Raw genomic sequence first — 21,067 nt, forward strand, 5'->3', positions numbered from 1 at the left:
TTTCTATGCGTTTTCAGGAAATGCTCCCCCCTAACTATTCCCTCCCAGTTCTGTCCTAGTGTCCGGTAAAGGCATCTCCTACCCACATTCTCCCAATAAATCTGCAGGGGCTATGAAACCCCCAACTGCTCCAGTATGTTTCAACGTTAAGTCCCTATTGATGATAATATGGGATTGTCCTTGCCTATATATCAAAGGAGCCCCTAATGTCAGACTAGCAGCAAAAGTGCTCGCTTGCGGCACAATTCTAGTCATGTCTACTCAGAAGTAAGTCCTACTGAATTCCCAGGTAAGTGAGGAGAGAGCTGCAATCTTCCTTGCTTACGTTTGGGTAAGCGTCATTGAACTCAATGAGTCTTGCATCTGAATAAAGGATTGCACGGTGAAAGGCAATAATTGTAATAACTTTTAAATGAAAAATAAAGATGGCCAAAGCTGAGGGGAAGTGACTGGCCCAAGGTCACCCACTGAGCTTCAGGGCTGAGCAGGAATTTGAACTCTAGACTCCCAGGCACTAGTCCAAGGTTCTTGCCACTGTCTCTGTACTGTATCTGTACCATCCTGGAACTAAAGGTTGACACACTGGCTATGCGCTTATTTTGCATTGCACTACTGCAGTTTTGTATTATATCTTGTGTTATTGCAACCAGCCATATATCAAAGGGCGGGCTTCAAGCCTTCCGAAGAAATAAACAGATAAACTGGGTGACATCCTTTCACTGTGAAATATGCGAGCTGTGCATTGATCTGTGTGTTGCGCCACTGAATATCCGGTATGCAGAATTGAGTTGTGAATTATGATGGCCATTTATTTACGGCTATATACCGCTAAATAAATAATCTGGAGATTAGCTCCATTGAGAGTGATATTTGCATAGGTATATTTGAATTGCATTGAATGTAAACTCACAGTGCCATTTAGCCCTATGCAAAAAGAATACTTCCGTTCTTTCCCCCTTTTTCTGCAGGTACTTCTGCGATTTGCATAAGCATTTTTGAGAATTCACCTTATCAAATGAGCGTGGAAAGAGGAGGGAGGGGGGAAGGAAAGAGGGTGGGCGGAGCCGAAGGTAGCAGGAGGAGGTGCGTTCTTATCCCTCCCTCCCACCGTGACGTTGGCGACCTTGATTGGGCACGGAAGCTGGCAGTTCTTCATCGCCCCGGCGACTGTGGCTGGATCTCTGCTGGCTGTAAACAGGAGGAAGAAAGAAAAGAGTGACCCTAATTCTGGTAATTGAGGGCGCGGGTTAGAGAGGGGTGAATGGGTTGGGTTAGAAGAAGAGGAGGAGGAAGAAAGAGATGGTGATCCAAGATTTTGAAGGGAAGAGGAGTTGAAAATCCAAGATCAGGAGAGGGGAGGGAGAATTGACCTGCATAGAAGGAAGCGACCCTAAAATTTGGAAGTGAGGGGCGGAATAAAGGAGTGAAAAACCACCCGTGGGGCTCCCCAATTCAGGGGATTGAGGAAGCAAGAGAGTGCAAAAATGGTACTATCAGGAGTTGGGAGAGGGAGAAGGAAACATTACTCTGAAGGGGAAGGGGCTTTGAAACAAATCATGGGTTTGCATTCCTCTGCCCTCCCCTCCCCTTCTTCCTTGTGTGTCACAGGCTTTTTTTTTTAACTATAAGCCTGAGGGCAGGGAGGGACTGTCTTATTACTGTTGTTTTTTTAAAAAAAACCAAGCTGCTTTGGGAGTCTTTCTGACTGAAGGGTTAGCTGAAAATGCTTTTCGATTAAAAAAATATCTAAAACCCACATTGCGCCAATACCTTTACTGGGCCAACCGCAAAAATGTTGCGCAAACATGTCACGCTTCTCAGTTCTCCAAAACTCTTCTTCAGGGTTGAATCGGTGAGTAAGAAATAAAACTCAAAAAGCTTGCATGCTGTTTTGTAACATTTTGGGTTGACTGAATAAAGGCGCTGCTCTAAGGTGGATTTTGATTTTTCTTCTTCTTCCGGGCTATCTTTTGCTTTTAAAAAAATAAATAGAATGATAGCAGGTCGCCAAAGGTGGGGGCTGTTAGAGGAGTGGAGAATAGATCCCGAAGCATTGCCATCTTAAATACTCAGAATGGTAAAAGAGGTTTGTAAAATGACATGTGGGGTGAAAAAAGCAGGTAGAGAGAAACTTTTCCTCCTCCTTATCTCGCAAATGTAGTGATGGCCACCAGCTTGAAGATGGATAGCTTTTCTCTCTGTCTCATAATTCTAGAACTCTGGGCCAGCCAATGAAACTGAAGGTTGGGAGATTGAGGACAGACAAAAACAAATACTTCAAACAGTGGGACATAGCTAAATTGTTGAATTTGCTCCCACAGGAGTTAGTGATGGGGGTTGGACTAGATGACCCTCGTGGTCTCTTCCAACACTATGATTCTCTGCAAGAAATATGCACATGGCTCTGTGTAAGGATGGCTGTAAAAGTGAATTAGACAAATTTGTGCAGGGTAAGTGGCTACTAGCTGCAATGTCCGTGTTCTCCCTCAGCTGTCTGAGACATTGTGCTGGGAATTGCCTGTTGTGCTGTGGGCTTCCTTCAGATCTCTGGTTGGCCGCTGTGAGAACTGAAAGCTAGACTAGATGGACCACTGGCTTGATCCAGCAGGCAGGCTCCACTTACACAGAATGCTAGATCCTGTGGTTTTGAAAATGTGATTGGCGGTAGACGTAGAGCAGAAGCAGGAAGAATTTCACAGGAAGCTTAACGGGCTTGCGGAACTCACTGTCACAAGATGCAATGATCATGGCCAAGTTAGCTTTAAAGGGGGATTAGACCAATGAATGGGGGATAAAAGAGAGCTGCTGTGTTGGTTGTATGGATCCTCCATTTGGAATACAGGTTGGTGTGTGTATTTTTGGGAGGGGACTGTCATCATGCCTTGTTTGTGGGGGTTCCTGAGTCATCTGGAAAAGAGGATGCTGGACTAGGCAAGCATTGGTTGGATGCAGTCATTATCCCTGTAAACTAGGGATGGGGAATTTTTGGCCCTGCAGATGTTGCTGGACTACAGCTCCCATCATCCCTGATCACTTGCCTGGCTGGCTGGCTGGGCTGAAGGAGTCCTGCAACATCTGGAAGATCACAGGTTCCCCATCCTTGCAGTAAACAAATGAGGACCAGGATTTCAGAAGGAGTGTCTCCACTCATGTATAACTGTCAAAGTCTCAAGATTTAGCATCTGAGTCTCTGGTGACTGGTTCATGAATGAGGCTGGCTGGTGGCAGGGAAGGTCTTTTCTGTGATGACCTGCACCTCTGGAATACGCTCCCCCCCCCCCAAAAAAAAATTACAGCCGCACCCTTTATTAACCTTCAGGGACGCCTTCAGACTTTTTAATTCCAGTTGGGTGGTTTTGCAGTGCTTTCTTTCAGCAACTTCTTCAGCTGCTGTTAAACGGTTGTTCTTTAAGTCCCTGTTATCTGCCCCCACTGTCCTGCTCGTGGACTTCTGTCTGAGGCAGCTGATTAGGCACTGAGAGAACAGGATGCTGGACTAGGTGTGCCATTGGCCTGATCCAGCAGGCTCTTCTTAATATAAATAATAATATATATTATTACCATTTTTGAAACATTACACAAACCACACCCTGCACGTGGAGCCGGCATAACCAATCTGAAAAGCGTGGCAAATTCCCTTCCTAATCCTCATGATCTTGAAAGGAAACATATGAGCAGAAACCTAGGCGCTATTTCCGTGTGTGTTTGTGGCTGAGTAAGATTTCCGGTCATCATCGTGTGGTTTCATAGCTCCATGCTCTTCCCCAGGAACAATGGGGAATATACAGAAGAGTGGGCTGGGGAGGATGTGAAAGGGAAGAAGGGGTTGGGGAAATGTTGGGAAGAATGATTCAGTATGTAGCAAAGTCCTGATTACAGGCTTCCCAGAGGCAAGCCGCCCAGAATGGCTGGGGCAACCCGGTCAGATGGGGGGCATATAAATACTGTAATAAAAGTGTTGTTGTTGTTGTTGTTTTGGTTGATCTCTGAGAGAACAGGATGTTGGACTAGATGGGTCTTTGGCCTGATACACCAGAATTTGCTTATTTTACTTAAGTTGCTGTTACTTTTAACTGATCATGCCCTGCTGTTGTTGTTACCGTATTTTTTGCTCTATAAGACTCACTTTCCCCCTCCTAAAAAGTAAGGGGAAATGTGTGTGCGTCTTATGAAGCGAATGCAGGCTGCGCAGCTATCCCAGAAGCCAGAACAGCAAGAGGGATCGCTGCACAGCGATCCCTCTTGCTGTTCTGGCTTCTGAGATTCAGAATTTTTTTTTCTTGTTTTCCTCCTCCAAAAACTAGGTGCGTCTTATGTTCTGGTGCATCTTATAGAGCGAAAAATACGATGTGTTGTTTTAATAAGGTGCCATTGTAGCATATTGACTTATTTATAAACTGCATTGGGAGGATAATTTGCCCATGAAGGCAGTTTTTTAAAATCCATTAAAAAATCTATCATGAAACTCTTAACAACAGCCCTGCAAGCTAGGCCTGTCTTCTCTGCTGCAGAATGAGGGTGGCGGTGGGTGGCTGAACCTAAGATAACCACTTGCTTTTCAGTGAGTTATCAACTTCCTGGTTCCCAGCTGAGTGCCTTAGTCATAGGAACATCTGAAGAAGCCTTACCCTGAGTCAGAACGCTGGGCCATCTATCTCAGAATTGTCTGCACCAGGGCGGGGAACCCATTGCCCTTTAGATGCTGCTGGACTCCAACTCCCATCAGCCCCAGCAGGAATGGGTGATGGGGAGTCCAGCAGTATCCAGAGGGCAATGGGTTCCCGCTTCCTAGACTATATTTACTGGCAGTCCGGATGGGAGTCCTCTCCCAGTTCTAGCTGGAGATGCCAGGAATTGAACCTGGGACCTTCTGCATGGTATATAGGAAGCTGCCTGTCTAGTAAAGTAAGATTCTAGTCCTCATGGTTCTATATGAAATTGGAAGCTGCCTTGCACTGCATCAGACCATTGGTCCACCTTCCTCAGTATCCTCCAGGATTTCAGACAGGGAGTGCCTCCCAGCCTCACCTGAAGATGCCAGGATCAAACCTCAATATACCTGGTTCCCTTAGGCGTCAGCCCAGGTTGTCGGACACCTGGGTCCCTTGGCTCCTACCGGATGCTCTGCCACTGAGCTACAGCCCTTCTCCTGGCTCTCAGAGGAATTGCCTTCATTCTGATCTCCGTGCTTCCTATCCCTCCACAGTTCTGCTGACGACAACCCTCAACCCCCTGGAGAACGGCACGTTGGGCGTTGGGGGCCATGCCAGCCCCCTGACAATGTTCCACATTGAGGATGATGATGAAGAGACATTCCCGCCGGGTGAGAAGGAACCGCAGGATCTCAAGCTGACCAGGAGGAGCGTCGCAGGAGGGGACCAGGCCCCAGGAAGCCCTTCCACTGGGAATCCAGGTATTTGGGCTGGGGCAGAACAAGAGCATTTCCCTCTCCCTCTTCAGGGTTCCCACTTGTTTCTGGAATGCGGTTCCTATCAGCCCTGACCATTGTCTCAGCTGGCTGGGGATGATGGCAGCAACCAGCCACTGCATGGAAGTGGGGCAGTGAGTGACCTAGCAGGAGAGTAAGGGAATCTCCTGCACCCTTCAGGGGAAGGGAAACCCCCATCCCGCTCTATACCTACCATAGAAATCTGTCAAGATCATTGCTACATCTCGCTCAGTAGACTTGTGTGGTGTAGTGGTTAGAGTGCAGGATTGGGACCCAGGAGACCAGGGTTCAAATCCTCACTTGGCCATGAAGCCCACTGGGTGACCTTGTCATCCGAACCTACCTCACAGGGTTGTTGTGCGGATTAATGGCGGCAGGGGAGAGGGAGCCATTTTGAGCTCCTTGGAGGAAAAAGTGAATTATAAATAAACAAGTAAACAAATAATAATGAACAAACTGAGAGGCAGTGGCTCTCCAGAGTTTCATTCGGGTCTTGGCAGGGATTGAACCTGGGGCCTTCTGCATGCAAAGCGGAGTCTCTAACACTGAGCTGTGAACCTTTCCCAAGGAAACACCACTTTTTCCTCAAATGATGCTTTGAGATCCCTGCATTGCAGGACTAGATTTCAGGGTACCTTCCAATTCTACGATTTTGTGTAAGCTTAGCAAAGCCTAACCTGAAGCTGCCTTAGTCAGACTATTGATCCATCTCACTCAGTAATGCCTGCATGGGCTGGCAGTCACTCTCCAGGGTTTCAGGCGGGGTGCTGTTCCCAGACCTGCATGCATGCAAGACAGATGATCTCCTGCTGACCTGCAGCCCTTCCCCAAAAATGTTTTTATAAGAGGGTCGGTCCCTCTTCTGCCAGTCCTCAGCACACTAGTGAAAATGTTTGCCAGCTAGTAGCTTGCGTTTTAGGGACGTGGGTGGCGCTGTGGGTTAAACCACAGAGCCTAGGACTTGCCAATCAGAAGACTGACGGTTCGAATCCCCGTGATGGGGTGAGCTCAGGTTGCTCGGTCCCTGCTCCTGCCAACCTAGCAGTTCAAAAGCACGTCAAAGTGCAAGTAGATAAATAGGTACCGCTCCGGCGGGAAGGTAAACGGCGTTTCCATGTGCTGCTCTGGTTAGCCAGAAGCGGCTTAGTCATGCTGGCCACATGACCCGGAAGCTGTATGCCGGCTCCCTTGGTCAATAAAACAAGATGAGCGCCGCAGCCCCATAGTCGGTCACGACTGGACCTAATGGTCAGGGGTCCCTTTACCTTTAACTTGCGTTGTTGGTTAGATCAGTGGTGCTGATTAACATCAAGGTTACAGGTTTGATCCCCATATGGGTGCATATTCCTGCATTGCAGGGAATTGGACTAGATGATTTGCATGCCCCTTCCGATTCTGTGAACTTTTGTGGGCTTCATCTCAGGACAAGACTGACTAAACCGATTCTAAAATATTGCCTCAATAACAGGGCCATGATTAGTCACGTTTCGTGCTGAGCTTTGGAAAGTGATGAAATCCTTAATTCGTTTCTACCGCTTCTGAGGTCAGCAGGGGCCACAGAGATTCTCTTGACTTTTTCTCGCGCCCAGAGGATGGATGGCGAAATCTGCCTTGCTTATGCTGTGAATTAAAAAAAAATAAGTGAAGATAATGAATGTAATAAAACAAATTAGCTATAATGAAAGGAGTTGTGAGAAGAATACTAAAGGGGATTATTTATATCGAGAAAGCCATGTTCTTCCATGAGAAATGTGCCAAGCAGAATTAATAGAATATCTGTGCAATCCCATACTTTTCTATTGGGAAGTACAGGCAATGACCGATTGACGCAAGATTGTGCACATGCAAGGCACCGAACCCAGAAGTGACCCGAAAACTAAAATGACAGAACGGGGTGTGTGGAACGCTTTACATGGGCCCTATGGATCGGGGTTGGGGGTCTCGGGACATAACCCCTGTGCAAAATGAGGAGTGCAGTCTAAGTTTGCAATTGTATTCCCAACACCTGGAGGGCCAAAGGTGCTCCAATCCTGCTGTAAATGATAGATCAACTGAGATTTCTTCAGTCGGGTGACAGCTTTATTATCCAGCTATTTTTTAGCAGCTCAAACCAATGTAGCACCCACATTAGATTTTTGTTCTGAAAGACCACCTCCTTCCTAACATACCCTCTTGGGTGTTGTGATCAGCAGTGGGGGCCTCTTGGTGCTTCCCATCACCACAAATGCTTAGAGGAGAAGTCAGTTTCTGCCCTATGCTGAAGATGTAGTTTTTTGACAACCGAGATGTGTTTTGGGCTGCCCACCCTGTTCTTGCGACTGTGGGTTGTTTTAATATTGCATTGTATTTTAAATTGTTGCAACCCACCCCAAGACCTTAGTGTGCAGTTCAGGTAATTAAACTGAACTAATAATAATAGTGAAGGGACGCGGGTGGCGCTGTGGGTTAAACCACAGAGCCTAGGACTTGCCGATCAGAAGGTCGGCGGTTCGAATCCCTGCGATGGGGTGAGCTCCCGTTGCTCGGTCCCTGCTCCTGCCAACCTAGCAGCTCGAAAGCACATCAACGTGCAAGTAGATAAATAGGTACTGCTCTGGCAGGAAGGTAAACGGTGTTTCCATGCGCTGCTCTGGTTCGCCAGAAGCGGCTTAGTCATGCTGGCCACATGACCCAGAAGCTGTACGCCAGCTCCCTCGGCCAATAAAGCGAGATGAGCGCCGCAACCCCAGTCGGCCACGACTGGATCTAATGGTCAGGGGTCCCTTTACCTTTAATAGTAATAGTGAGATCTCCACAACCACCACGCTGGAAGCTGGTGGACAGTGGCTGAGTGTGGCTTTGCGGCAGAACAGGGCCTCAAGCAGGCCTCTCTGAGCCATGTCTATTCAATACACCACCTTAACCCTCTAGGCCAGGCAGAGAACCAGTAGCCTCCCAAAATGCTGCTGGACTCCAGTTCCCATCATTCCTGGGCACTTGCCATACTGGCTTGGGCCCCTGCAAGCTGGAGTTCAATAACATCAGAAAGGACTGGACCTTGGCCTGTTTTACAGTCTAGCAGTTTCTGTTGCCGTGTTGTGGCAAGTGTGGCATAACCCCCTTTCCTTCCTCCTCCTGTGCCAGAGCTCCGGCGTCGCATTGGATCCGACCCTCCCTTGCCAGACCCAGAGGCCCTGGATGAGGTGGGCACTTTCCGGGCACGCTCACGCTCTGCCCCTCCCATCCTGTGGGCAGCCCAGCGGTACGGGAGGGAGCTGCGCAGGATGAGCGACGAATTCCATGGCGAGCTGCAGGTGAGTCTTGCCTGCTTACAGAGAAGTCCGCCCTTCCCAAGGGAGAGGTGGGCTTTGTTGCCGCGGGCAGCCTGCCTCTGAATGCCAGCTGCTGCCAATCACAAGCGGGGAGAATTACTGTTGTGCCCACGTCACATTTATGGGCTTCCCACGGAGGCATCCGATTGACAACTGAGGATAACAAGGTCTTGGACTAAGTGTCCCTTAGGTGTCAAGTAGGTAGAGATGTTTTTTCTCCCTCCCATTAGACCATTAGTAGCCTAATCCTCCATGAATTTGTCTAATCTAATAATAATGATGATAATGATGATGTATTTCTTATACTCTGCCCACCTGACTGGGTTACCCCAGCCACTCTGGGCGGCTTCCAACAAAATATAAAAGGACAAAACAAAACAGCACATTGTTTCCCAAGACAGGGCTGCCTTCAGATGTCTACAGAAGGTCATAGAATCTGTTTGACATTTGATGGAAGGGCGGGTGCCACTACTGAGAAGGCCCTCTGCCTTGTTCCCTGTAACTCCGTTTCTGTATGGGAACTGCCAGAAGGCCCTTGGACTTGGACCTCAATGATGAGGGTGCAGATGCTCCTTCAGGTATACAGGGCCAAAGCCATTTTAAAGTCATGTGCTTTGATCAGAACTAACTAGATACAACCCAAAGAATCTGTGGTTCTCTAAGCGCTTTTGGACTCTAGGTCCTGTCAGCCTCACCTGGTTCTAGGCCAGTGGTCATGGATGATGGAAGTTGTAGTCTAACAACACCAGGGGGGCCTTTCAGTTTCTCATCCTTGATGTACCAGCCTGCTGGATTGAAAGGTGCATGTCGGGAAGAGGGGGTGATGCCACGTTTTCCTTCTCTCTTGCAGAAGCTGCCGCGCCCCAAGAGTGCAGGGACAGCTACCCAAATGCGCCGAACGTTGGGCTGGAAGGAGGTTCTGCAGTCATGGTGGCGTCGGAATTCCCCAGGCAATGGTCCAAGAAGCCCCCCATGACTGTATCTTGCTGCTGTCCATTACAAATGGTGGGGGGAGGGTTGAAGGAACAAATAAAGGGGGGGAATCTGTAGGGTTGATGTGACACATGGCTGGTGTCCCCCCAAATCTGGGGGATGCTGTGATCATTCCTCTGCACCTCCACACCCACTCCCCTAGGAGTTTTTTTTACTTAGGCCACTTTAGTATGACATGTTAAGAATTTAACCTGCTGCCCTATGCACGGATTCCCACCCCTTTCTCCCCTGCACCTCCCCTATAAGACCCCTAATTTTGAGGGGCTCTTGTCCTGCCCTTTCTAGAGTGTACTTTTTGTATTTTAAAAGGGAAAAAGACACTGAACAAAACCACTGTATGCATTACTGAAACAAGAACCCCTGACATTCACCAACCCTGCCTAGAGAAATTTGTATGCCCTTTTATTATATGTTAATAAATGTTTATTAAATACCTTTCTGGCTTATAGCACGTTGCTGCCTATTCCTTCAATTCAAGCTCGCAGCGACAACCCCCAGACTGCCAGTCTGACTGCAGTAGGGTCAGGATTGCTTTAGCTGCCTCGGGAATGAATGTGTCGAAAGAAAATTAAACTCAAAGGGACGCAGAGAAATTGAATTCCTGTTTAATATCGCTCTTTTCGTCTTACAGCAGCAATAGGGAGCCTGTGGGCCTCCAGATGCTTTTTTAAGACTCCCAGCTCCCATCCTCCCTTGCCGCAGGCCATGCCGGATAGGGAGTTCAACCACATCTGGAGAGCCACAGATTTCTAGCCCTGCCCTAGAGTTCTGTTTCCAGGGGGAGGTGGTAAAGGCAGAGACGAGGGAAGACCGAGTTTCTCCATCCACTGGCATTTTCTCTTCTGAATTTAAAGGCTGGCTGATGGAACTGCAATATGATAAAGGCACGGCTTTCAAATGGGATTCTCCAACTAGGTGGAGATCAGTCCTGAAATTATTATATTCAGTCTCGCATCCCCCATGTCTCTGGCGAACGCCTGGTCTGCCAGATGTTGCCGGACTCCAACTCCCACCATCCCTGACTGCTGATTATGTTGGCTGGGACCAGGTGGGAACTGGAGTCCAGCAACATCTGGAATGCCCATCTTCCCCCCCACCCCTGTTTTACGCCACATGGGTGGGATCCCAGCAATAGCGCTTCCCACAATCCAATGCACCCAGCTCCTCCATATCCGCTGGGCTCAACTCCCAACCCCAGAGCTGGCTGTTTTCCACCACACGGCTCGGGGTGGCAGACTTGGGGATGACGCTGACCCCTTGCTGCAGAGCCCAGCGCAGCAAAACCTGGGCAGGCGGGCGCCCGTGTCGTGCGGCGACCTTCACCACCTCTGGCCGCCCCACCAGCTGGCCGGTCCCCAGCGAGGAGTAGGCCTGCAGGTGGATGCCCTTGCTCCGGCAGAAGCCCAGCAATTCCCCCTGTGCCAGTTCTGGGTGGAACTCCACCTGGAGGACGGAGGGGGGCACCCGGCACACTGCCAGCAGCTCCTCCAAATGCTGGACGCTGTAATTTGAGACACCGATGGCCCGGAGCTTCCCAGCCTCGTACAGCCTCTCCAGAGCCCGCCAGCTCTGCTGCCGCCGTTCCCGGTTGCCCTTGTCCTCCTGTGGCAGGCCTTGGGTCCCGGGCCAGTGGATGAGGTAGAGGTCTAAGTAATCACAGCCCAGCTCCTCCAGGCTTCGCAGGCAGGCTCTTTCGGCCGCCTCCTGCCCCTGGTCCCTTGGGCTCAGCTTGCTGGTTAGGAAGACGTCTCCCCGAGCCAGGCTATGGCGCGGCAGCAGCTCCCTCAGAGCGTGCTGGATAGCGGACTCATTGCCGTAGACGGCGGCCGTGTCCACCAAGCGGTAGCCATTCCTGAGAGCAGTGTCCAGGCTGAGGCGCACGGCCTCCTCCCCCCGCAAGCGGAAGGTGCCCAGCCCTAGAAGAGGCATCGGGGCTCCACTGTTCAGCCATACTGTGCGCTCTGGTGCCCTGGAAGAGATAAAAGTGAGGGTAATAATAATAATAATTTATTTGTACCCCGCCCATCTGGCTGCGTTTCCCCAGCCACTCTGGGCAGCTTCCAACAAAGATTAAAAATACATTAAAATGTCACACATTAGAAACTTCCCTGAACAGGGCTGCCTTCAGATGTCTTCTACATGTCAGGTAGTTGTTTATCTCTTTGATATCTGGTGGGAGGGCGTTCCACTACCGAGAAGGCCTTCTGCCTGGTTCCCTGTAGCTTTGCTTCTTGCAGTGAGGGAAGCGCCAGAAGGCCCTCAGAACTGGACCTCAGCGTCCAGGCAGAACGATGGGGGTGGAGACGCTCCTTCAGGTATACTGGACCAAGGCCATTTAGGGCTTTAAAGGTCAACACCAACACTTTATATTCCACTGTGCCCCTCGGGAAGGTCTGCTGTGCTCAGCCGTCCAACTTTCTGCCACAGGAAGGGTAGAAGCTGTGCTCCTCAATATGTTGTTGGACTCCTGTCATGGACTGGCTGGGCAAAGAGGAATGGTGGGAGGCACCAACTGGGAACCCCCCCAAAGGGAATAAAGCTCAGAGCCCAGGGATCAGTGGTGGGATGGGTGGTCAGAAGGAGAAAACTAGGAAGAGGAGGCGTTGGAAGCTGAAGAGGTAACCGGGTTTAGTGAGCAGGAAGAGTCTGTGGCAGAGAGCAGTTCAGAATCAGCATGGACAGGAGGGGTGGGGCAAGAGGCAGAGATGGGTCAGGCTGCTGAAGAAGCCAGGGTGTCTCCCCTTCCTGCTGTAAACAGCTCCCCTCCCCCCTGGTCTCCCAGAACACAGAATGAAGAGGGTGGAGCAAAGAGAGACAAGGCAAAGGAGTCTTGGGTTACCGGGAAAGGTCCCAGGAAAGAGAAGTCTTAGGGAGCAGTGGGAAGGTGGGGACCCTCAGTCCTCGCAACTGCCTCATTGGGCTGAGACCTACTGGGAAGAGGTGTGGGGACCACTAGGCCTGAGCTGTTTTGGTTTCTTTGAATGAAGTTAACTTCGCTGACACTGGGTGTTGGATTGCTGACCTGTCCCTGACAACTCCCAGCAGACTGGCGTCCTCCCATGAGGACCACAGGATCCCTATCTTTCTTCCATCTCTTTGATAATAGAAGCAGGTTGTGGGTACTACAGGGCTGCTGCTCTCCATCCCACCCCACCTCGTGGTGTTATATTCACCTAGCAAAGTGAAGGGCAGGCATGGGGCCCCTGTAGCCCTACAGATGTTGGGACTGCAATTCCCAGCATCCCTGACCATTGGCCATGCTGCTTGGGGCAGATGGGAGTTGGAGTGCAGCAACATTTCGAGGGCCACTATCCCAGGCAGGTATCTGGTCCAGCTTCACGTTAGATACCTCCAGCAAACCAGCGAAACCACCTCTGTTCCACTGTCAAAGAGCATTAGGAAATTAGCTGGATGGGCCTAACCCAAGGCAGTAGTTTCTGCGCTTGGAACGATTCCGAGCACGTCTACTCGGAGGTGGAGTTTAACGGGGTTTGCTCCCTAATAAGTGGGCTTAAGATCCAAGCCTCGGAGGGGATAATTAGCAAGCAAAGTAAGCGGGTATTATGGGCTGAAAATTAGGCGTGTGTTTGGGTTTCTCTGCGGGAATCTGCAATTCTGGAAGCACCGTTGGGCGCAAAGTGCTTCTGCAAGGAGTGGAAACGGGTAAATCACACACCCTTCGTCACATGCAAAAATCAAAGGTGGGGTAGCCCTGGCTTCCCTCCCCCGCGGAGCCCTTACCAGGATGCGGGAAGCTCCCGCGACGCCCGCTCCATGGCTGCTCACGGACTAAGACGCGTAGGCGGAGCTGAGGTCTGCTATCCAATCGCCGCGCGAGGACCAAGGACGAGGGCGGGGTTCTGGAGGGAGGTGGGCGTGGCTCATCGAATGTTGCTGAATGGAAGGAAGGGTTCGAACGCGGGAAGCGGCGCGTGACTTTCCCCAACACTGGGGAGGGAGATTCATGAATGGCGCGGCTGCTGGTTCGCCCCAACCGCGGCCGCCTCCCTATATGCCCTGGCGAACAGGTTGAACTCCAACTCCCATCATCCCTCACCATTGGCCACTTGCAGAATGGCGGCGAAGGATGCTGGGAGTTGTAGTCCTAATAACACCTGGATGCCTGCAGGTCCGGGGTTCAGCCCTACTCAGCCTTGGGCCCAGCCAACTTCCCCCAAAGCACATGACTTTTCCCAAAGAATCCTGGGAAGAATAGTTTGGATTTGATATCTGTTACGGAAATTACGGGGGCGGGGCACATCTTTAAAATTAAATATTACAAATATTATGCCTGAATGTATCCTTTCAACTTGACAGCTCAGGGAAGTTACCTAGCTTTAAAAATAATATAAAATCATCTCCTTTCCCAGTTTCCTCCATTCCAAAGCTATTTTCCCCTTGAAAAGGGACTCCAGGAAGTTCCCAGAGGTGACAATTGCTGGGCTCATTGTTAGCCAAGGGAAGCCAAATCTCATCACCTGACTCGCCTCAGGCTCCAGACATGCAAAGGAACTTCTACTGTACTTTTGGGTGGTGGGTACTTAAGACATATTTGTCTATGCTAATCTTATACCTGAGTCTTGCCCTGCCATGTCTGCTTATGCTAATCTTGTACCAAGGACTTGTCTGGACACGTTTGCCAAGGTTAACCCCTCCCCTTTTGTGATATGTCAGTGATGTAGCAATTATGCTGTACGAACTGCATTCTGGGATATGGTGGGAAAGTTTTAAAAGTCTTTGTCACCCCATCCTCGGGGTTCAAATTTCCTCTTTGAACCTATTGTGCAATAAACTTTGGTCTACAGCTATTTGCTCCAGTTGGTGGCTGGAATCCTTCCTTTATTCTGCAGGGAACCGCGGGCTCTGCCCGACGAGCTGGGTGACTGAGCAACCTCACACCTAGATTTTTCTGTAACAATATCCCGCTTTATCACTACCCGAAGGAGTCTCAAAGCGGCTAACATTCTCCTTTCCCTTCCTCCCCCACAACAAACACTCTGTGAGGTGAGTGAGGCTGAGAGACTTCAAAGAAGTGTGACTAGCCCAAGGTCACCCAGCAGCTGCATGTGGAGGAGCAGGGAAGCAAACCTGGTTCACCAGATTACAAGTCTACCGTCCTTAACCACCACACTACACTGGCTCTCTGGGAGCTGGGAGGGTGCTGGGAATTATAATTCTGTGGGTGGGGGTAAACTACAGTCCCCAAGATTCTTTATGTGGGGAGAAGGAGCTGCCTGCTTTAAATGTATGGTGTGTATAGGATGTCTCTTCAGTGGAGCCATCAGAAAGAAGGTGTTCATGAGGCAGAAGTGGAGTTTGATGGTGGAGAGGACCAGGACACAGTGATAGAGCACTCACTGCTTTGCATACAGAATGTCCCAGGTGCCATCCCTGGCATCCTTAGGTGGGGCTGGGAATGTCTGAAACTCTGGAAAGCCTCTGCCAGTCAGTGTAGACAATGCTGAGCTGGCTGGGCCAATGATCAGACTTAGTGTAAGGAAGCTTCCTACAAATCAAGGGACTGGGGTGCACCATGGCTCAGAGCATCTGCTTGTGGGTGGAGATTTAATCCTGAATGGCCTCTCTGAGTAGGGCTAGGAGAAGGCTTCACACCTGAAACCCAGGGAGGGCAGAGGGTGGGGCACTGCCACTCAGTGTAGACCAGCCTTTCTCCATCTTGGATGCCCAGATGTTCTTGAACTACAACTCCCATCATCCCTGACCACTAGCCATACTGGCTGGGAATGATGGGAGTTGCAGTCAAATAATGTCTGAGCATCTAAGGTCGAGAAAGTCGGCAGACTATTCTGAGCTAGATGGAGCAATGGTCTGATTTGCTTTAGGACAACTTCCTAGGTTCCTCCTGGGGAGACCTACTTACGCCGCCTTATATTTGTGCTTTTTTTTAATTCCCCCGCACCACACACCATTTACCTGTGCCATTCTACTTACAGGGGCACACACATTATTATTGTATCTCACTGAGATGTTGCAATGGAAAGCAGAGCAATACATTTGGCTCCAGCTTGGCTGCAGGAGTTGCCGGAAGGCATACATCATCATCATCATCATCATTATTACTATTACTGTTACTATTACTATTATTATCCTTTCACATACTCAGGCATCTGGTTGGCCACTGTAAGAACAGGATTCTGGACTAGATGGGCTGTTGGTCTGATCCACCCAGGAGCTCCTTATATTCTTAAGTTACCAAATGTTGGTGCGTTGGGTGGGTGGGTGGAATCCCTGGGCCAAGCCCCAGTTCAACTCCCTGGCTCAATCGTTCAAAGGCTAGGTTCAAATCTCTGCTGAGCCAAAATAACTTGCTGGCCTCTGGCCAATCCCCATCTCTCAGCTTAATGTTGCAGGAACAATTTATTCTCTATTGGCAATAGGCCGTAACACAAAAAAAAAATCTGTGTAATTATACAAGAAGTCCAGGAGTTATAAATAAATAACCTGGAGGAAAATTGTGGACTTCCCTATGTTGCTGGACTCCGAATCCCATAAGCCCCAGCCAACCATGGCCAGTGGTCAGGGATGATGAGAGTTGTAGTCCAGCAACATTTGGAAGGCCACAGGTTGCCTAATATCCACAAAAACATTCACCACCCTTTTCCAGTCAGTGCACAGCTTCAATCTAAAACCAATCCCATGAGTGTCAACGTAAAGCCAGCTACTAATCTAGTGATGAACCTCTGGGAGTTAGCCAGCACAGAATTGATTTTTTGTACATCCAACCAATACCATCACCCCTCTTGTAACTCATTAAGAAACTTAAGACAAGCTTCCTCCAGAACTGTATACATTGCTATGTGTCACGAGGAATGCCTTCCACAATTATTTCCCATCATTCTCTGCCCACATAACCAAAAATGGAGCAGCCTTCTTATCTGGGCATTGGGTGTCCTCCCTAAGTTCCAGAAAACAAGTCCATTATGGGCATGCACGTAGGAATTTGTTTATGGGACCAAAGTTTAAGAAGCTAGAATGCGTGCAGGGGAAGTAGACCAAGGGCTTATCCACACTTCTGCTTGTCCCCTGCGCAGGCCGAAGCAGTTTTCCCCTTGCTGCCCCCCCTTCCACAGGGAAAACCTGCTCTTTAGTGCCAAATCAGAACAAACGTCAATCTGGAGAAACCCCGAATCGCCATTTGCTCTGATTGAGCGTTAAAGAATGGGTTTCCCCAGGGAAAGCAATGGGCAAGAGGATGAGCCCCAAAATGAAGGACAGCCTGGAAACGAAGTCTAGGAAAGGTTGAGGGAGTTGGGTTTGTTTAGCCCGGAGAGGAAAAGACTGAGGGCTTCTCACCTTGCTGCCTTGTCCTGCCCCTTTCCCCCGGGGACAACCTGCTCTTCGCTGCTGAATTGAAGCAAACAGTAGGGTTTTCTACTGATTGACATTTGCTCTGATTTTGTAAAGAGGATTTCAACGAAGCAGTACAAAGAGCTCTCTGAGGGTAAGAGCTGTTTGACAGTGGAACAGACGGCCTCAGACACGCAAGGGGACATGGAAAGGGAGGGAAGAGGGAAAAATAAAACACAGCCATCAGTTCTTAAATGGTTCTTCTTCATAAGGTACCAGTAATTGAAATCAACAGTAAGCAAAAAAAGATTAAAACGAATGTCAGCATTCTTCATGCCTGGACAGGCTTGCCTTAACAAAAATGTTTTAAGCAGGTCTGAAAAGAGTACACTGCAGGCACCTTTCTGATGTCAATGGGCAGGGAGTTCCAACGCGTAGGTGCCGCCACACTAAAAGTTCCATTTCTTACAACTGCAGAACAAGTATTTTGTGGCACCCGTAGCTGTGCTACTTCTGCAGACTGAAGCAGCCAAGATGGATTCCTTACAAGTGATGTAAGATTCTGTTGACAACTTTATTGAACTACCCCCAACAATATCACAAGGGGGTTCGTTGATAGTGCCTAACCTGTTATTTCCTTTGTACAGCCTAATATAATTCATACATTTTTTCAAAAAACTGACTTCTAGCTCTGCCAGAAGGCCTTGGCAATGTTCACCAAAGTTGTCCTTCCAATAAAATATCATTGGATGCAAATTTGACGGATACTGGGAGATGTTGTGTAAATTTAATACTTTTGGCAAAACTTCAATTATATTTCCCCCCTGCCAAAAAAGTGGGGCGGGGGGGTGTGCAGCACAAAAATTGGAGAGTTAGTGGCAGTAGCAGTAAATAGCCAGCAGAGAGCACCACACACCACATGGTACTTTGAGGGTGGGGAGAGAGAGAGAGAGAGAGAGAGAGAGAGAGAGAGAGAGAGAGAGAGAAATATCATACTGCACACCTTTCCTTTTGGGGATAATATAAGGAAATAGCATCCCAGAGTCCTTTTTTAAAGAGATGCAACATCTCCTCTCTAGATCCAACACCTGAAACATCCAGATTCACCTCTTGCTGTGGGGTTTTTCGGCTTGCCTGACTCAAGCCACACCCCAGCACCTTAAATATCCCTCCAGATCCCCCCAACCTTTCTCAACAGGCTGCAAATTGGGGTGATGGGTGGTACTGTGGGTTAAACCACAGAGCCTAGGACTTGCCGATCAGAAGGTTGGTGGTTCGAATCCCTGCGATGGGGTGAGCTCCCGTTGCTCGGTCCCTGCTCCTGCCAACCTAGCAGTTCGAAAGCACATCAAAGTCAAGTAGATAAATAGGTCTACTTACCTCTGGCGGGAAGGTAAACGGCGTTTCCGTGTGCTGCTCTGGTTCGCCAGAAGCGGCTTAGTCATGCTGCCCACATGACCCAGAAGCTGTACGCCGGCTCCCTCGGCCAGTAAAGCGAGATGAGTGCCGCAACCACAGAATTGGCCACAACTGGACCTAACAGTCAGGGGTCCCTTTACCTTTACCTTTACTATAGAAATTGCCTGATACTGACTCAGGCTCTTGGCTAGATCAGTATTGTCTACACTGACTGGCAACAGCTCTCCAGGGTTTCAGGCAGGGTTCTCTCCCATCTCAACCCAGAGATGCCAGGGATTGAACCCGGGACTTTCTTCTGCATGCCAGGCAGCTGCTCTGCCACTGAGCTACCAACAACCTTCCTGCTAAGAAGAAAGGTTCTAGTCCTCATGATTCAGGATGCAGAGCTGCTTCAAACAGAAACATAGCTGCTGGTACTGAGTCAGACCATTGGTCCAGCTGGCTTGGTATTGTCCACACTGACTGGCAGCAGCTGTTCAGGGTTTCAGGTAGGGGTGTCTCCCAGCCCCTAACTGGAGATGCCAGGAATTGAACACAGGACCCTGTGCATGAAAAGCAGGTGATACAGCCCTTCCCCAAATTTACCAGCTGACAGCTATTTCCCTTTCTCTACCTGACTGCTGAAGTGGGGGATCCTGGGGAAACCCGCCTCCCCTCCTTCTCTTCCTCCCCCAGATCAGACAGATAAGTGGCAGTCCCTGCTGCTTTGAGTAGGGGAATTCCTGCTTCCCACTCAAGTTGTTCCAGCAAAACACACACACACACACACACACACACACACACACACACACACACACACACACACTTGTGCTCTGTAATAACCTGCAGGTTTTTGAATAAAGATATCTACTGGAGGAGCGGAGACGTTTGCAGGGGTTAGGAGACGAAGGAAAGCTCCTGTAGGCGAAGGGACAGGGAGCAGTTCAGGACGCAGCTGACACCAGCGCCACCCTTTCCCTTTCTTCCTTCCAGCCCCCACATCTTGGCCGAGGGAGCCAGCAGAAAGTAAGGGACCGCAGCCAGAGGAATAACACCGCGTGCCCAGAATGCAGAGCCAGCCAGGCAGCCGAACGGGCGGAGGCAGAGAGAGAGAGAGATGGGAGGACCTGTCCTGCATAGCGCCTCCTGGCGGCAGACGCTGGAACCGCTCTGCTTATTGGGCTGGGTGTTTATTAAGTACCCCTTCCTCTCTGCTCTGCGACCCCACAGCCCCGCCCTTCTTCCCAAAAGCGGGAGGAAAAAAGCACCCCACATTTCCGTGCTTCAAAAAAGACGCTCACGCCCTGCAGCGCCTCCTGCTGGAAGCGGAGAGGATTGGCAGTGGCAGGGCGTTCCGCCGGCGCATCTGCTTTTACGACCACCACTCAGTTGCTGGGGTTTTCTGCTTTGTGGTGAAATCCCTTATCTTTGGGGTGGTGAATCTCGACCAGGCCAGCCTTCCTCCAGCTTTTATACATTGCTGTGCAATCTTGGGGCCGGGCGCGGGGTGGGGGGTGGGATGGGAGGAGAAAAGGACTGCGTGATGGTAGGGAGCGAGGAGAGTGTATATCTGGGGCGGGGGTGTAAGAAATTGGGTTTTCCTGTGTGTCAGAAATCGGGAACCTGTGGTCTCCCAGATTCTGGCCGTGATGGGAGCTGGAGTCCAGCAAAATCTGGAAAGAAGAACGGCAACTGGGGAGGAATTAGGATTTTCCTGGGAGTCTCCTAGCCAGGGGAGGGGATTTAGAGCATTTCTTATAGATGACTGGGTCATTCTTGGATGGTGGATTACAGTTCTCTCTTGGTCATTGGAGTTGAGGATTGTACACGGACTTCCTTATTGAACACTGGAAAGATCGCATCAGATTTGGGGCTGTGTGGGGAGAATTAGGTTCTCGTTCCTGGATGATTGGGAGGGATTAGTTTTTTGGGGGAGGGGATTAGGGTCTTTCCCACCGCCTCAGGTGACTGGGCTTCAATAAGAGGGGGTGAGTTACTTCCCTGTAAATGTACCCCCCCCCGCAGGATCTCGTCGTTGGTCCCGGTGGTGGAGCAGGTAGGGTCCTGTTGGTAAGCGATGGGAACATAGAAACCACCTCGGAACACAGGAAGCTGCCTGATCCCGACGCATGTAGCTCAGTGTTGTCAACACTGGCTGGCAGCGGCTCCCCTGCATTTCCTACCTGCAGATGCCGGGGAATCGAACCAGGGACCTTTCTGCATGCAGAGCAGATGCTCCACCGCTGAGCTACGGCCCTCTCCAGGATTTCAGACGGCAGACATCCCCATCCCTACCTGCAGGTGCCGGGGGAACCGAACCTGAGAGCCTTCTGCACGCCGAGCAGATGCTCCAGCATGGAGTTACAGCTCTGCCCCAAAGGGGAGGCAAAGAGTGATGGAGTAGAAATGGGATCTTTTCATTAGGGTGGGATTTGGGTTCCTCTCCAGCGCCTAGCAGGAAAACCCTGGGACATCCTTCACTCCCCTTAGGAAGCTCCTTCTAGCCTCCTCGCACCCACACCAGCCAGATTTCCCTTGCTTATCTCTCTCCCCCCCCCCCCTCCGTCTGGCTGTGATCTGCATCCCCAAACAACCGGCCCTCCCAGGA

The 21,067-nt window shown here is 50.1% G+C and overlaps 2 protein-coding genes across 5 annotated transcripts; one reads left to right on the forward strand and one right to left on the reverse strand.

Moving 5' to 3' along the window:
• The first annotated feature begins 12 nt into the window (after positions 1–12).
• On the forward strand, positions 13–10,204 carry BAD (BCL2 associated agonist of cell death). Of its 2 annotated transcripts, XM_083716181.1 has the most exons (5): positions 13–289; positions 969–1,230; positions 5,207–5,413; positions 8,573–8,742; positions 9,611–10,204. In XM_083716181.1, exons 3-5 carry the CDS (start codon positions 5,281–5,283, stop codon positions 9,734–9,736), a joined length of 429 nt encoding a protein of 142 aa, XP_083572307.1. In that variant the 5' UTR covers positions 13–289; positions 969–1,230; positions 5,207–5,280; the 3' UTR covers positions 9,737–10,204. The 2 variants fall into 2 exon arrangements, with proteins under 2 accessions (XP_083572307.1, XP_083572308.1); XM_083716182.1 differs by lacking the exons at positions 13–289; positions 969–1,230; positions 5,207–5,413 and adding an exon at positions 6,762–7,343.
• Positions 10,205–10,342: 138 nt separating this feature from the next.
• LOC310833365 (glyoxal reductase-like) lies at positions 10,343–14,549 on the reverse strand. Of its 3 annotated transcripts, XM_083716068.1 has the most exons (3): positions 14,327–14,538; positions 13,495–13,613; positions 10,343–11,722 (listed from the first exon to the last, which is right to left on the reverse strand). In XM_083716068.1, exons 2-3 carry the CDS (start codon positions 13,527–13,529, stop codon positions 10,858–10,860), a joined length of 900 nt encoding a protein of 299 aa, XP_083572194.1. In that variant the 5' UTR covers positions 13,530–13,613; positions 14,327–14,538; the 3' UTR covers positions 10,343–10,857. The 3 variants fall into 3 exon arrangements, with proteins under 3 accessions (XP_083572194.1, XP_083572196.1, XP_083572195.1); XM_083716070.1 differs by lacking the exon at positions 13,495–13,613 and having other exon boundaries at positions 14,327–14,549; XM_083716069.1 differs by lacking the exon at positions 14,327–14,538 and having other exon boundaries at positions 13,495–13,630.
• Between the last annotated feature and the right edge of the window lie 6,518 nt (positions 14,550–21,067).

The sequence above is a fragment of the Podarcis gaigeae genome, assembly GCF_964106915.1.
Source record: "Podarcis gaigeae genome assembly, chromosome: 16".
Taxonomy (NCBI): domain Eukaryota; kingdom Metazoa; phylum Chordata; class Lepidosauria; order Squamata; family Lacertidae; genus Podarcis; species Podarcis gaigeae.

Coding starts and splice junctions, on each gene's coding strand:
- BAD (XM_083716181.1), top strand. CDS start 5,281: ATGTTCCACATTGAGGATGATGATGAAGAGACATTCCCGCCGGGTGAG. Junction 5,414..8,572: donor CCCTTCCACTGGGAATCCAG/GTATTTGGGCTG, acceptor CTCCTGTGCCAG/AGCTCCGGCGTCGCATTGGA. Junction 8,743..9,610: donor AATTCCATGGCGAGCTGCAG/GTGAGTCTTGCC, acceptor TCTCTCTTGCAG/AAGCTGCCGCGCCCCAAGAG.
- LOC310833365 (XM_083716068.1), bottom strand. CDS start 13,529: ATGGAGCGGGCGTCGCGGGAGCTTCCCGCATCCTG. Junction 11,723..13,494: donor CGGGAGCTTCCCGCATCCTG/GTAAGGGCTCCG, acceptor TATCTCTTCCAG/GGCACCAGAGCGCACAGTAT.